Below are 14,844 nucleotides of genomic sequence, written 5' to 3' on the forward strand. Positions count from 1 at the left end.
AATAATGAATCTCATATTTATGAATGAAGCAATAATTGTAGTATTTTAGTTCTAAGTTCCTTGACTAGTTTTTTTCACAATTAAGAAAAATGCTAAAGAAATGTAAAACTAAAACTATTGTTATGATATATTCATACAAGTAGAGCATGGGTCATATTTTCAAATTCATGTGTGAAATTATTAGTAGATCTCTTTTAAGATATATTTTAAGAATAATGTGAGTCTTTGCTAAGTGAAATTATCTGTGAATGATTTTCTATGAGAGCCATCAGTAAAACAGGCATGTGTGCTTTGTTTTAGTCTGCTTAATGCAACTTTTAATATGCTAGGATTGTGTCTGAGTACTAAGCACAAGAAGATACAAATAATACTCTATTACTAATAAAATTAGAGAGCAGTAAGAATACTGATAGCTAGTGTTTCAAGCACATTCACATTGACTAACCACAATAGAACTGACTTTTATAAATAACATGCTACTATATCCTTAAACATGATTCGGTTAAATGAGCTGTTTTGATATACACTCACTGAACTATTTATTTAAGATTCTCTTGACCTTAGATATAAAAATGCTAAAACTTGAGAGTATATGAATATATATTATCATATTCTTCCCCTTTCTCTCTCTCTCTCTCTCTCTCTCTCTCTCTCTCTCTCTCTCTCTCTCTCCCTCTAGCCTCAATTTGTTGAAGTAATTATGTTTGTTAATCCAAAGTTACTGACATCATTTTGTTAAAATAAGCCAAGATGTAATGTCAATAGATCAATCTTTAATATTTTGAAGACTGAACTATTACTTTACAACGAAATGTCTTCTTTGTAGCCTTATGTTAGTACTATTGTGCAAATAAATCAAGGATAGCTTTTATTTTTATCAAATCCTAAACATTGTGAGATTGAAGGTGAATGATGAAAAGAATGTGTGGGCTGAAACTCTTCTGTTAGCAGAGATTAGAAAAATTATTGAAAAATGGTTTCTGTGATTCAACAAATTATCAGTGCTTGCATGACATATACCAGCAGGTCAAAATCAAAAAATTCTTTGAAGTTGTAATTAGCTTTATTGAATCACCAACTAAGTGATATAACTCAATTTATAATTGTGTGATTCATAGTTAACTGCCAAAAATATGTAACAAGTGCATTAAAGCATGTTTTAGAGGTTATGTTCTTTTGCAAAAGCAAAAAAAAAAAAAGTGCAATTGGTTCATCAGCATTTAATTCCCAAAGTTAAACTATTACATTAAACAAGACCAAAACACAGCATTAGATATGAAATTATCAGGAGCAGCTATTGGAAATAACCACTCAAGGGTGGTGTTAAGAAAGCCAGGACCAGCCGCACTCCTTAGTTCTCTAAACCTTTAGTGGCTTCTTCCTGAACACTTCTTTTCACCTTTTGTCTCCCATGGAAACGGGGTAATTAGGCTGGTAGACCTATCCTCCTGACTAAGCATGAGCATGTAAATCAAGCTCTCTGACAGACATGTACACGGCCTTCATACATGTGCACGCAGTGTACAAAAGGAACAGCATCGATTCCGTAGTAACCTTGAAACTTTCATTTAGAGTGCGCATAGACGGAAGAGGTTGTTTGTGTGTCTTGTCATCGTTGAATAACTTCTTGGTTGTAGATTTACCAAACAATATTTTTAAATTCAATTTGAAGATGTACTTTAATTCAGGTTTTACTACCTTAACCATTCAGTTTACTGGTTTTATAAAGAAAAATGGAATTCCATGGTATCTTTGTGCTCTTTGGAACTCATGCATTTAATATAAAATTAATATATTTGCCTTTTTTTAATATAATATTAATATCACCAAGGTACATAGGTCTGAACAAAGCTATAAATATTTGTGATAAATTTCTTCCTAAAATACTAATACATCCTGGCCATTAATGAAATGAAAATAGACTGATTTATTGATGAGATTCAAAGAAATATTAGTCTAAACTAGTGATCAAGTAAATGTCAGGAATTATCAAAATAACATATCATGGGCATATATATCTTCCTTCAGACTGTGACAGGCTGCTGACCTTTGTGAAAGTGATGATTAGCTTGAAGAAGCAGCTTATATGGTATTTCTGTTCTTTGGGGTTTGTTTTTGTTTTTGTTTTAACAACAGCTCCTCATATAGCCATGATTAGCCTGGAGCTCACTGTATAGACCCCCAAATAGTCTTGTACCCACAAAGGTCAGCCTGCCCCTGCCTCGAAAGTGCTCAAGTTAAATGTGGTAGCCACCATGCTGGCTAGAACACTTCTGTTTGTAATATGAAGAAGTTTCAGAAATTGTTGCATAGCAATGTTAATATAGTTAATAAAACTGCTATGTGGGGAAGGTGGTAATGAAACTGCAATAAATAAAAATAGTTCAAAACATGAGTTTGTAAACACAGGGTGAAGCAAAGAGCATAAATTCAAGTTATGACTTTTAAAGGAGAGAAAAACACCTATTGCAGCATTTCTCTACTAATTAATAAAACAAAAAGAAATTTAAATGAGTTTATCAAATGTCTTGCCAGCTCCAGCGTAGTTTTTAACAACTGTGCGTGTATTTAGAACATTATAATTCAGGGGTTTTGACAGTCTGTTGCCTTTATGTTCTTATATGGTATATTTTATGTTTCTATTCATTAAAATAGCAATACTTCTTTTAAATTATACATTAATTAAAAAAAACACACAAATACCCATCCTCATCACAAGCTAGAAAAGCTCAAATATCTCTTCTAGTCATTATCTTGAATGAAGGCCTATCCCTCCTTCCCTATCTATCTACCTATCATCTATCTACCCATCATCTATCTTTGCATCTATCTCTCCATATATCTGCCATATATCTATCATCTCTCTCTTCTCTCCCTCCCATCCTTCCTCTTTCTCTCCCTCCATTACCTTCTCATCCTCTCTCCCTTCTTTCTCCCTCCTTCCCTCACTCCCATCCATGCTTGCTTTTTACATTCCCTCTCTCCTCCCTCTCTTCTTCTCTCTTTCTCTCTATCTGGCTCTTTCTCCCTCATGCTCTATTCTTTCATTGATGTTTAGAAACAGTGTCTTACCAGGATGGTATCAAACTCACTACCCTCTTACATGGACCTCACTGCTGCTGAGATTATAGCATGTAGTGGCATGCCAATAGCTTGGATAACTATTGTATTTGCCGTGTCTATTTCACTTTACTTGTTTTACTTAATCCTGAAGAGATTGTGATTGTATAATTTGGGACTATGTTTCACCTGATAATGAATTACTAAGTTCCTTCCATATTTATTTCTATGACTTTCATTCGCTGATACTTGGTTGCTGGCTATTCCCTAAAATTATGTAAAAGGAAAATGACATAACTTCAAAGCATTTCTGAATAAATGGCTTTCCTGGATCTCAATGTGACTCTTATGTCACAGTGAGTTCATCATTGAGCACTTTGCTTGTTTGCCCATTGTTCTGCATACACCACTGATTGGTAGATTACAGAAATATTCTCTAAATACAGCAGACTTTCTTTGTCTTGAAATATCAACTACTTCATTGTATTTGTCTATTAAGAAAGGGTATTGGGTGCCATCTTCTGTTTTTCTTGGCTCAGAGATATTATATTCCAGATTGCACTGTGGTGATCATATCATAAAACACTGGTGACGTCTAACTACTTTGTATACTTCAAGCTTCACCAGGTCCTTCATCATACTACCATAGAGTAGGTTTTCCTTCAGCTGCTACAACATTTTTCTGCAGATATCTGTGTGAAACATAATAAAAGAGTGTGGACACAATGCCATGTGTCGTCTCCACCTTTAGTGCATGCTCCTTGTTTCTTCTTGCCACAGCCAACAGAGATTGTCCGCTCTGTAAATTACAATGGACTGCCTCAACCATCTTTGCCACAGCCAACAGAGATTGTCCGCTCTGTAAATTAGAATGGACTACCTCAACCATCTCAGCCACAGCCAACAGAGATTGTCCACTCTGTAAATTAGAATGGACTACCTCAACTATCTCAGCCACAGCCAACAGAGATTGTCTGCTCTGTAAATTAGAATGGACTATCTCAACTATCTCAGGCCTGCTTTGCAAACCCATCCTGACACAAATCAAAACCGTTTAAAAAGAAAAGAAACAGATAAACAAAAATACATAAAAACATTTTCTGAAACATAAATTAGTGCTGCCAACCAAAATAAGAGGGTGGGGCTCTGCAGCCAAAAGCTCTTCAGCCCTTTGCCCAAACTACCTTTGATGCACGATGGGTAAGATTTTCAGATTTGGTGATAGGAAATTTGGATCAGAATATCATGATCTAGATTTGTGCCTTTTATAGTTTTATTTAATTGCTATGTGATTAAGCTTTTGACATGAAAATGAAGAAAGGAAGTACATCTATTTTTAGGGATATTGTGATATTTAAGTAAGCTATAATTCTAAACTATTTAGCTTTTTGACAGATGTATCTGAGCTCCATGCATGCTAAATGGGGTGAACAAATTGACTCTAGTCCCACACGAGTGACAGAGAGCTGCTTCTACCACCTCACCACACATTTCTGTAGAGAACTTCCACTTGGAAAAACAGAAAACAAAACAAAACAAAAAAACCTTGATAACTGCAACAAATGCTAACTTGAAGTTCTGTTGACATCACAACAGTAACATACAGTCTTTAGAAGATAACTTGTTACTATAGATATACAAATCAAGGAAGTTAATAAAATGGATGCCCCTTCACAGTTTCATTTAGAAAGTTCTCAGAGGGGTTTTGGAAAATATTTATGTCTGACTCCAAGTCTTGGTTAGATGTTTATTCTTCAGTGTTACACATTTTCTTTTCTAATCAGAATTAGATGTTTTGAATATGCCTATTCTAATTTACCTTCAACTGTTCTTTCAGATTTATTGGCCTGCTGCTAAGGAACGAGGGGAACTATGTAAATTAGCTGGAAAAGATGCCAATGTAAGTATGAAACTTTAAAATTACCTCCTCCAATCAGATACTAACAGTGCAGTAAATTTTTATTATTCACTTTTATTGAATAATAACATTAGTATTCTACTTTTACTACTATACTAACATTCTCTGTATGGATTATTATGGTAAACAGGGAATGGTACTTTACACTTGTAACCCCAACATTTGAAAGTAGAAGCAGGAAAATTAGGAGTTCAAGAGTAGCCTTTGTAATGTAGTGAGTTTGATAGTAATCTGCACTACATAAAACCCTGTTGGAAAAATTCAGACAAATAACAAAAAGAAAGATTAATCTTTACATAAAAATATTTCTACCTTACAAAAAGCAACACTAATATTTATAACAGTCCAAAGATATAGGAACAATATATTCTAACATAATAACTCTAAATATTATTTTCCCTAGGAAAACTAGATTAGAAACAAATCAAAATAATCAAATATAAACCACCAGGAAAATTTGTATTTCTATGAATCTATCCTTTACACTTGTGTGTATTTATTTTTAAATGTCAACAGAATCATGACCTAGCATCATAAATGTGCAGCGGACTTCCTTTCTCTGAGCCGAGGTTAAACTCACAGCACACATAGAGCTTTCTGTGAGTGGTGACTTAGAAATGGCAAGGACAGCTGAGAATGGAAGGGGAGGGACTCCGGCATAAGAACTACAGGCAACTTACTCCAAAATTTAGTCATTGCACAAAATGACTCGTAAAATATAAACATGTGGTCATCATAGAAAATTCTAGGAGGGTATGGTGCCTCATACTCATAATACCTTCACTCAGGTGTCTGCAACAGAAGGATTGCCACAAGTTCGAGACAGCATGAGGTGATCCTTCTCTGAAAATGAAACCGCAAATGGAAAACTCAGGTTTAAACTGCCACATAGCCCATTGCAAGTCCTCAGTCAGGTAGACTGAACTGCCTGTGTTTGCTGGGTTCTGCCTGGATTCCTTAGGCAGTGTGTGGCTTGTACTGCAGGCGTCCCCATTGCTTGGTCAGTTTGTCTTCAGCAGCGACTGAACCCTGTTCTCCTCCCACCACCTCCTTCCTCGTGCACTTGCTCGGACCTGGATAGGTACTCTGTGTTGTGTTGCACGAACTGTTAGAAGGCCTTATTAATAAAAGCAAACCCGGAGCCAGGTATTGGGGTGAACACTGAAAGATCAGAGAAACAGAACCAGCCACAGCTAACTTCACCTCACCAGTTCCTTAGCTGATCTCATTTCCTCAGTCTGGAAGCCTCTGTGGCCTCATCCAAATGGATCTCAGCTGGACTGCTGCTATTAGCCTAAAAGCTTGCCGGGCGGTGGTGGCGCTCGCCTTTAATCCCAGCACTCGGGAGGCAGAGGCAGGGGGATCTCTGTGAGTTCGAGGCCAGCCTGGTCTACAAAGTGAGTTCCAGGAAAGTCGCAAAGCTACAAAAAGAAACCCTGTCTCAAAAAAAAAAAAAAAAAAAAAAAGCCTAAAAGCTTAACCAGGCTCTAGTTCCTGGTCTTCACGTCTTATATACCTTTCTGTGTCCTGCCATCACTTGCTGGTATTAAAGGCATGTGTCACCATGCCTGGCTGTTTCCAGTGTGGCTTTGAACTCACAGAGATCCAGATGGATCTCTGCCTCCTGAATGCTAGGATTAAATATGTGAGTGCCACCATTTTCTGGCCTCTATGTCTATCTAGTGGCTGTTCTGTTTTCTGGCCCCAGATAAGTTTATTAAGGTGCACAAAATATTGGGGGACACAATATCACCACAGTGTTGGCCTTGACTTCCTGTACTGTTTTGATGGAAGGAAACATTCTTTTTGAGCAAAGTCTATATATCCTAAACTTCACTGAAGATGAACAGAGGTCCCAATCTTGGGCCAAAATGTGAATATCTTATGGCTCTTTTTGCAGCATCCTCTAACATCAATAATATTGAGGGTTAAGCTGTGCATTCTTTTCATTTTAATAATGACAAATTGTGTCCTTTATGTGAAAGCAAAACTATATTAAAAAGTAAAGATGATTAATGTACAGCAGTATAACACAGGATACCAGATTTACTGAGAAACTAACAAGACTAAGAACATGAGTCAAGCTGGCTCACTCAGTTATTCATTTATTTATCCAGTAAGGAGAGTTAAGTAGCATAAATAAGTCAAGTAGGGTGGTGCTGCCTATAATACAGCTACTTGGAACCTGGCAGCATGGGTATTAGAAACTGGTGGCTAGCCGGGATATTTAGTGAGACCTTATCTCAAAATAAAAAAAAAGGGCTAGAAGTCCAGTTTAGTGGCAGAGCACTTGACTAGTATGTGTGAGCATCTAGCTTAAATCTCACAGGCTATTAAAAATAAATCAAACAATAAAAACAAAAATATAGAACCTATATGTGTATAACACATAGGTAAAATGTAAGTCTGTCTTCTAGGACCTTTTTTTCCAATACAGGACAGAGGTCTGAATCACATGATCACTTTTTTGTATTGTGTCCAAACCACAATAGTCCAAGCAAAACAGAGTAAGTGGGCAGTCATACCTCATTTTACATCCTGTTAGCATCAAATGTGATCTTTTTGAGGCACATTTAAGTTAACAGAAGTGCATCAGGAAATGTTAGCATCAAGTGCAATGGAAGATACCTTTACATTGACGGTACTAGAAAAGAAAGGGATTACACTCTTCTGGATATATTCCTCTTCCTCCTATGCCATGAATGGCTGTTCAATATCTCCACACTGAGCAGATGCCCATGGATGAAGAAAGAAATTCCTTATTGAACTAGTGAACATAAAATAATTTGGTTGTAACAGTTTTCAAAATTATTTGTCAAATAAGCAGTAGCTACATGGCAGAACCACTGTGAGTTATTTTACGGTTTGTGAGTCATCTATGTTGCGCACTTGATAAAGAAGTAAGGAAAGAAAATTGTCTTCGGTTTACTAGGATAAGCTGGCATCGTTTTCCCATGAGTCAGAGGAGGGTGAACTATCAATGTCAGGAGGTGGGGTTTGCATTGTGCGAGTTCTCCCGTCAGTCTGTTCACTAAGGTACACAGTAACTTCACTGCTTCTCCTGTTCAGCTCCTCTGGGGGTGCCATCCTTGAGTCCACTATCTGTGAGCTAGTAATCACTTGTAACTTTTATGCATGTCTACTGCTAAGCATGGATTCAAAATTTTGGAGCTTTTCCCTTTTTTACAGAGGTCTATAAAATTTGTTGTTGTATCACAAAGGCAAGAAGAGTTGTTTTCTTATTTTCAGTGCATCCTTTTCAAATGGTGTTCTATTTTAGAGCTGTTGAGAATAACTGCCAGCTACCTTTTTTAAAGAGCTACTTTTCATGCCTTATAGCTATAATCTCATTTAATCCCCATTTCCTGATGAGAGGACTAGTCCCAGAAAAAACAAATGGCTCATTCAATATCAGGTACATGCTCAGTGTGAAGGCAGAAACTGAATCCAGAAGTCTGGACAGTTCCTCTATGCTCCTAACACTATAAAAATCTACATAATAGATCAATGAGGTTTATTTTTTCAATTCATTTCTCTATTTAATATCACCATAACATTGATCCTCATTGTGAACAGTATTGCATTGCTTTGACCAACGAAAAACAGGCAAATCTGTGGTTTCATTGACTTCTTTTCTTGCCTCTACGCAACCTTCTCTTTCCCTCCTTTCTAGTAATTTTTACCCACTTCTAAAGAGTATGTTTAGGATTAACAAGTGTTTGGAAAGACTGTTCATTTACAAAAAGGTACTATATAACTGCAAAGTAGTGAATTATTTACTATAACAAAAGTTAACTAATTGGGATGGGGAGGGAATAGAAGGTGGAGGGGTGGGAACTATTATACTCCCTTGAACAATCATCCAGTTTAACCCAAGGAAGGGAAGGATGTCAGGGAAGGGCCATGGTTTGTTTTTGTTTTGAAGAAGGAGGTTAAAAGAAAGACACAAAGGAAATGATGTAGTTTTTGTCTATACAACTCAAATTAAGTTGCTTAGTATATGCAAAAGAAAGCAAAGATGAGATTAGCCTGGGATATCTGTCAGGTTAGCCACAGATGTGCCAGCCTTGATAGTGAGAAATTACAGAGAGAAAAACCATCTTCCTGCTTATATACTCTTCTATTTTTACCATTGAAGAAAGTCTAAACCTAAATGTGTTTATTGTAACAGTTTGATAAGTTCTATGTGAGACAATGAAGGGTCGCTAATGAGTATATCCTTCTCTCTTGTAGTCACTAGCAGCAGGTGACATTGCAATGTACATTCTTGTAGTTTATTTATTTACTAATTTTCAGGATTTCACTGCATACATAGTCTCTTCTAAGAGGTTTTTTTTTTGCCACTTTGCAGAGTCCCATAGCCTTTCCCATGTCATAAAATTTTCAAAAGCAGCTCTGCATTCCTTTGCACATCGTTTCATGGATGTTCTATTATTAGAACATGGTATATTCTCAGTATTTCCTGTTACAAATGATCCTGCATGTGAGAATGCTCACATATAAATATTGAGGAGATCGTCACCTACTGAGTAATCTTTTACCAGTTAAGGATGTAAAACTTCTTGTGTCCATAGAGTGAAACTGACCTTCAAGTAGCTGATGATACACTCTAAGGAGGAGTCCATGGGTAAAAGATGTATTTTCCTGTGTCCTGGCTACTGATGGATACAGCATACAGTGAATACACAGTGTGCAAGCATGGAAGTATAAAATAAGTATATCTAGCTTTGCTAACAAAAGCAAGAAATATTGTGTTTTAGCTTTAAATTCTTTAATTACAAGTGGTAGGTATTTTTATAATTGTAAGATTAGTTCTTTTAATTGCTGATCATTGCAGTCCCTTGTATTATAGTGTTTGCCATTTTACTGACTATTTATAGATTTATAAACCATAGCCATGTATGCATGTTTGTGTTATTGACAAGAGCTTATGTGACATCTGCTTAAATGTGTTACAAAGGTTATTTTTACACTAAGTTTCATTAGTAGAAAAATATTCACCCATCTTAGGGTTTTATTCCTTTTACAAAGGAAAACATTTAATTGGGGCTGACTTACAATTTCAGAGATTTACCCCATTATCACCATGATGAGAACATGGCGGAATACAGGAAGACATGGTGCTGAAGAAGAAGTTGAGAGTTCTAGATCTTGATCTGCAGACAACAGAAGGACACTCTGTATCACTGGACATGGCTTGAACATATATGAGACTTCTAGGCCTGCCCCCACAGTGACACATTGCCTCCAACAAGGCCACACCTACTCCCAACAAGGTCACACCTTGGACACTTCCTATGGGCCAAACATTCAAACACATGAGTCTATGGGGGGTCATACCTATTCAAACCACCCACATCACCAGTTATCTTGACGTCTAGATTTTAAATATTGAAATAGGTGTCTCTGTCATTTTTCCTTTTAAAATGTTTTCCTTTGCTATTTTACTATAACAGGTTATTTTCTTAATATATATTTACACTGATAGATTTTGTTTTTAACAAAACTGTGTGTTTGGATTTTAATATATTTATTTGGTACGAATTTGCTTAAATATTTTAAGGCCTAAGCATTTTCTGCATGCTGGGTTGCATTGAGAAATGCATCAGGGGAATTATCACAAAAAAGTAACAGAACAATACCAGTGTGGTTGTCCATGGTTTTAATCTCCACACCTGGGAAGCCAAAGTAGGATACTCTGTGATTCAAGGCCAGCCTCAGCCACATGGCATATTCAAGGCCAGCTTGAGATACATAAATCCCAGTCTCAAATAGAAAAAAAAAAAGCACAGTAACAAATCACTTGAGGAAAACAAACAAAAAGTATTATCACAATATTGTACAAAATGCATTCAAAGATAAAACTAGACCTTAAGTAACTGGAGAAATACTCAGTGATGTAATATTTATGTATCATTTGCAAGTTCCTCTTAGCTTTGGGTTAATTCCTGGTATTATTGCCAAAACAAAGCTAAACACATCAAGGACTTCTCAATTATGAGTGTCTTCCGATTGCTCATACAAATGACTCAACTTAGCATTTGTGAGTTGTCAGAATTACACATTAAACTGTGCTGCATTCAATCTGAATGTCAAGATTCTAAGTCCCTCTGGTTTGTTAGTATCGGTTTAGTTACCCTAGTAGAAAACAGAATTTTAAATTTTCATCAGCAGACTTTTTTGCAAAAATTAATTTAACTTTTATTTATCTAACTTTTATGTATATGTATGCATATAAGATGCAAAACATTAAAAGTTATAATATTACTTGAGAATTAAGAAGTTTCAATTGGACTGGTGAGTTGGTCCAATGGTCAAAGTGCTTTGTACCAAGCTGGAGGGAGGACCTAAATTCAGCCCCCAAAACCCACATGAGAGGAGAGAACAGACCCAATGATCTGTCCTCTGACCAATGTACATGTACTGTGGCCACAGGTATGCACATTCATATCCATGCACACACACACACACACACACACACACACACACACACACACATGCATTAAACACAAATGGATAAAATAAATAAGTATAAAAGTGATAATATAATAATAATAACAATAATAATAATTTGATGCTTATTTTGTTCATACCACCACCATACACACTTTCTAGGAAGGGCAGGTTGGTTTGAGTGAAAAGGAATTAGATGAAAAGAAGAAGAAGAAGAAGAAGAAGAAAAAGAAGAAGAAGAAGAAGAAGAAGAAGAAGAAGAAGAAGAAGAAGAAGAAGAAGAAGAAGAAGAAGAAGAAGAAGAAGAAAACGGGAAAATCCATTGCTTTTTCAAACTACATCATTTACATGCAACAACTGCCATTGTGAGCAGTGGCTGAAAGTGAGCTGGTTCAGGGAAAGTTTAAAAGGCCGTTTCTCAAAGTTATCTTTCTTCATGCCCCAGAGAATTATGCCACCATCAATAGCCGAGCAAGTCACTGAGTGAATCAAACCAAGTTAATTATTGATCATGCCACTTAAACAAAACTTTGAAACTTTGTGCATAAAAAAGAAAGCAGCATATTATCTCTGAGATTTAAAAACATGAGGACATGAATTAAAAGGCCATTGTAAAGTACATTCATTAAGGGTTGTTTGCCTTAAATGTCTGCTCTGGGCAAAATGTAAAGTCAGAGATCTTATCTTTTTATAATGGAATCACAGCTCTCCTTCCCTTTGGCAACCAATGCTGTTCCTTAGGGTGCTGCCCTCTGCCAACACCCTCCCCCAACACTTCAGGGATGGCATTTTCTGACCTGTAGCAGCTAATTCAGGACTCCCGCATACCATGTTGTACTTCATGTCAGCCTAACTGGAAAGTGAATTCTAAAATGACTCCTAGAAAAGGGAATGATGGGGAATGGTCTAGATAGGATTCTGAGGGCTTTTGTTCTGTGATCAGTAAAATATCACATACACATCTTAAACTTCATGCTGGCCCCTACTTGCCTTTTTAAATAGTGCTGCTGCCTCACAGACCCATATCATCCTGATTTTATAGTTTATACCTGGAAGGGGTGTTGACCTATTTATTTATGCAAGTATTTCTTTAAGATCCTTCAAAATTTCATCTAAATTCTATGGCTAGGTGGTAAAAGGAAGCACTGGGTAGATAAAGTGAGTGAATTCAGCCTCATTCTAGCCACACAATTTTCATCTCCTGCCTCTGTACCCTTGCTGGTGCAGAAAAAGAAAAAAAAAAAAGATCCAAGTAACAGGATGAATATGGGGAAGCCAAGTAAAGGCTGGGGGTCTATAAACCTCCCTCCTTAACCAGACGCCATGCTTAAAATTTATGTGGTGATCACAAATGGTTTTCTACTTTCCACACTGGCTTTTCTTCTATTACTATTATGTCTCCACTGCTCAAAATCGTTGGTCTATTTTCCTTCTGAATCCATCCTTCCGAGTCAGTCATCCTAGTACTGGTGTGTCGGTACAAACCACAACTGCCCTCCTTTTCTTTTTGTAAATATGATTGATTTATTTGTGTGTGTGTGTGAGCGCCTGCTTTTCCCTATGTACACTATGTGAGTGCAGTTGCCTATGGCAGCCAGAAGAGGGTGTCAGGCCACCTGGAGCTGGAGTTACAGGGGGATGTTGATGTCTGTGGCAGCAATATAGAGACAGAACCACATGAGAGTCTGACCTTCAACACTGGGACTGTGTTTATTAGCACACGAAACAAAAGCCAGCCTCTCTTGCCCAGAAATTGAGGCGCCTTCCAGGAGTAAAAGCTGGTTGTGACCCTATATAGGGACAGGTGATGGGTTTAAGAGTCAGAAAATTGTTGCAGCCTTAAGGATCTACTTGTCTCTCCCACAGCCTATTTTGGTAATCATTTGCCTAAAACAGGACAGACTATCCTTTCTGGGAGGAAGGATCACAGTTGAGCAAGGTCAAAGCCATCTGTAATCTTGAATGAATCCTGTTTTACATTTGGAGCACTCTATTAGTTGTGAGTCATGAGATATGTGTTCTAGAAACATCTTCTATATTTAGGATCTCCCACTGCCCAAGAGTGACCACACTTTATTGGTGAGGAGTCCCTGGCCAGGTAGGAATGGAGAAATTGAATTTTTTCCACAGTTTCCTACTTTTTAATTGAACATTTGCCTGCCTTGTATACAGGAGAAATGTCTAGCGTGGATGCAAAGAGTTCTGTGGGTCTGCGGGCTCATGAATCATGTATTCATAGTTAAGCAAGTGCTTCCATCTAGGCATGGTGTCCCACAGTTCTAATCCCAGTACTTGGCAGTCTAAGGCTGGGGGCTGCTCTGAACCTAAAGGGGGCCTTATTGAATTCTTAGCTGCCCTCGGCTACACTATTGGATTATCTCTCTCAAATTAACGAAAAAAGAAATTGCTCTCAACAATTTTGTAGAGTTAAAGGTTCACTCACAGTAGGTAAACTTCATATAACCTATAATGACCTGAATGAATGTTCTAAAAAACAGAGATTTGCTATTTACTAGTAAATCAATTGTAGAAAATAATCTGAAAGACAGTGACAATGTAACAATTTTTAGATATAAGCATGTGCAAAAAAAGAACGTCAGTCTTTGACATTTGCTGGAATAAAAATGTTCATGAGAAAAGTTGAGGAAAGGACCAGCAGGAAATAATCTAATTTGAAAGGCTTTCCAGTGTCTAAAATGAAGGGGATTCTATGGTAGGAATGCAGATGTAGTAAGCACACATCTGTCCAGTGTTGTGCTTGGTCGACTTTGGACAGTTGGTATTGCAGATGGTAGGACTTTCAGAAGTTTGGTTATGTGTTCATATCAGAGTAAGAGAAATTCCATGCTCTGTGATAATTTGTGTCATTTCCAGTCTGAGTATATCCATTCTTTGGGTCTCACTGAATACAACTATAGAGCTTTGTGTCTTGATACTTTAATTAGCTGCAAATGTATAATTTCAAGATGTTTTAAAAATCACTCCTTCAGCCACCATCTCCATATGTACTTTTCATTTTTTAAGTCAGGTGTTCAAACCTTTTTAATAAATCTGTATTTTCCTTTTGTGGATAATTGATGCATTCTCAAAATAAGAAAAATGAAGGATTATCTTTTAACCATATACTAATGTTTCTCACTTTTATACCCAATAGACAGAATGTGCAAATTTCATCCGAGTACTGCAACCTTATAATAGGACCCACGTTTATGTGTGTGGAACCGGAGCATTTCATCCACTATGTGGATATATTGATCTTGGAGTCAACAAGGAGGTAATGAAACAGTAGAGAATATAATTTACTATAATGCCTATCCCACAGATTATACAAATTTGAGTAAACATAACTTATGAGATATATAAGAATTCATGTTTCTAAACATTTTTTTTTTGGTTTTTCGAGACAGGGTTTC

At 36.8% G+C, this 14,844-nt stretch overlaps 1 protein-coding gene across 2 annotated transcripts in view; it reads left to right on the forward strand.

The window, feature by feature from the left end:
- Positions 1 to 14,844, forward strand: part of Sema3d (semaphorin 3D) — a 192,617-nt gene that overhangs the window by 103,443 nt on the left and 74,330 nt on the right. For both annotated transcript variants that reach the window (XM_028862073.2, XM_037203546.1), the window contains exons 4-5: positions 4,898 to 4,960; positions 14,586 to 14,705. In XM_028862073.2, the coding sequence (XP_028717906.1) occupies positions 4,898 to 4,960; positions 14,586 to 14,705 (183 nt within the window). The remainder of the gene's footprint in view (positions 1 to 4,897; positions 4,961 to 14,585; positions 14,706 to 14,844) is intronic.

The sequence above is a fragment of the Peromyscus leucopus genome, chromosome 3, assembly GCF_004664715.2.
Source record: "Peromyscus leucopus breed LL Stock chromosome 3, UCI_PerLeu_2.1, whole genome shotgun sequence".
In the NCBI taxonomy this organism is placed as follows: domain Eukaryota; kingdom Metazoa; phylum Chordata; class Mammalia; order Rodentia; family Cricetidae; genus Peromyscus; species Peromyscus leucopus.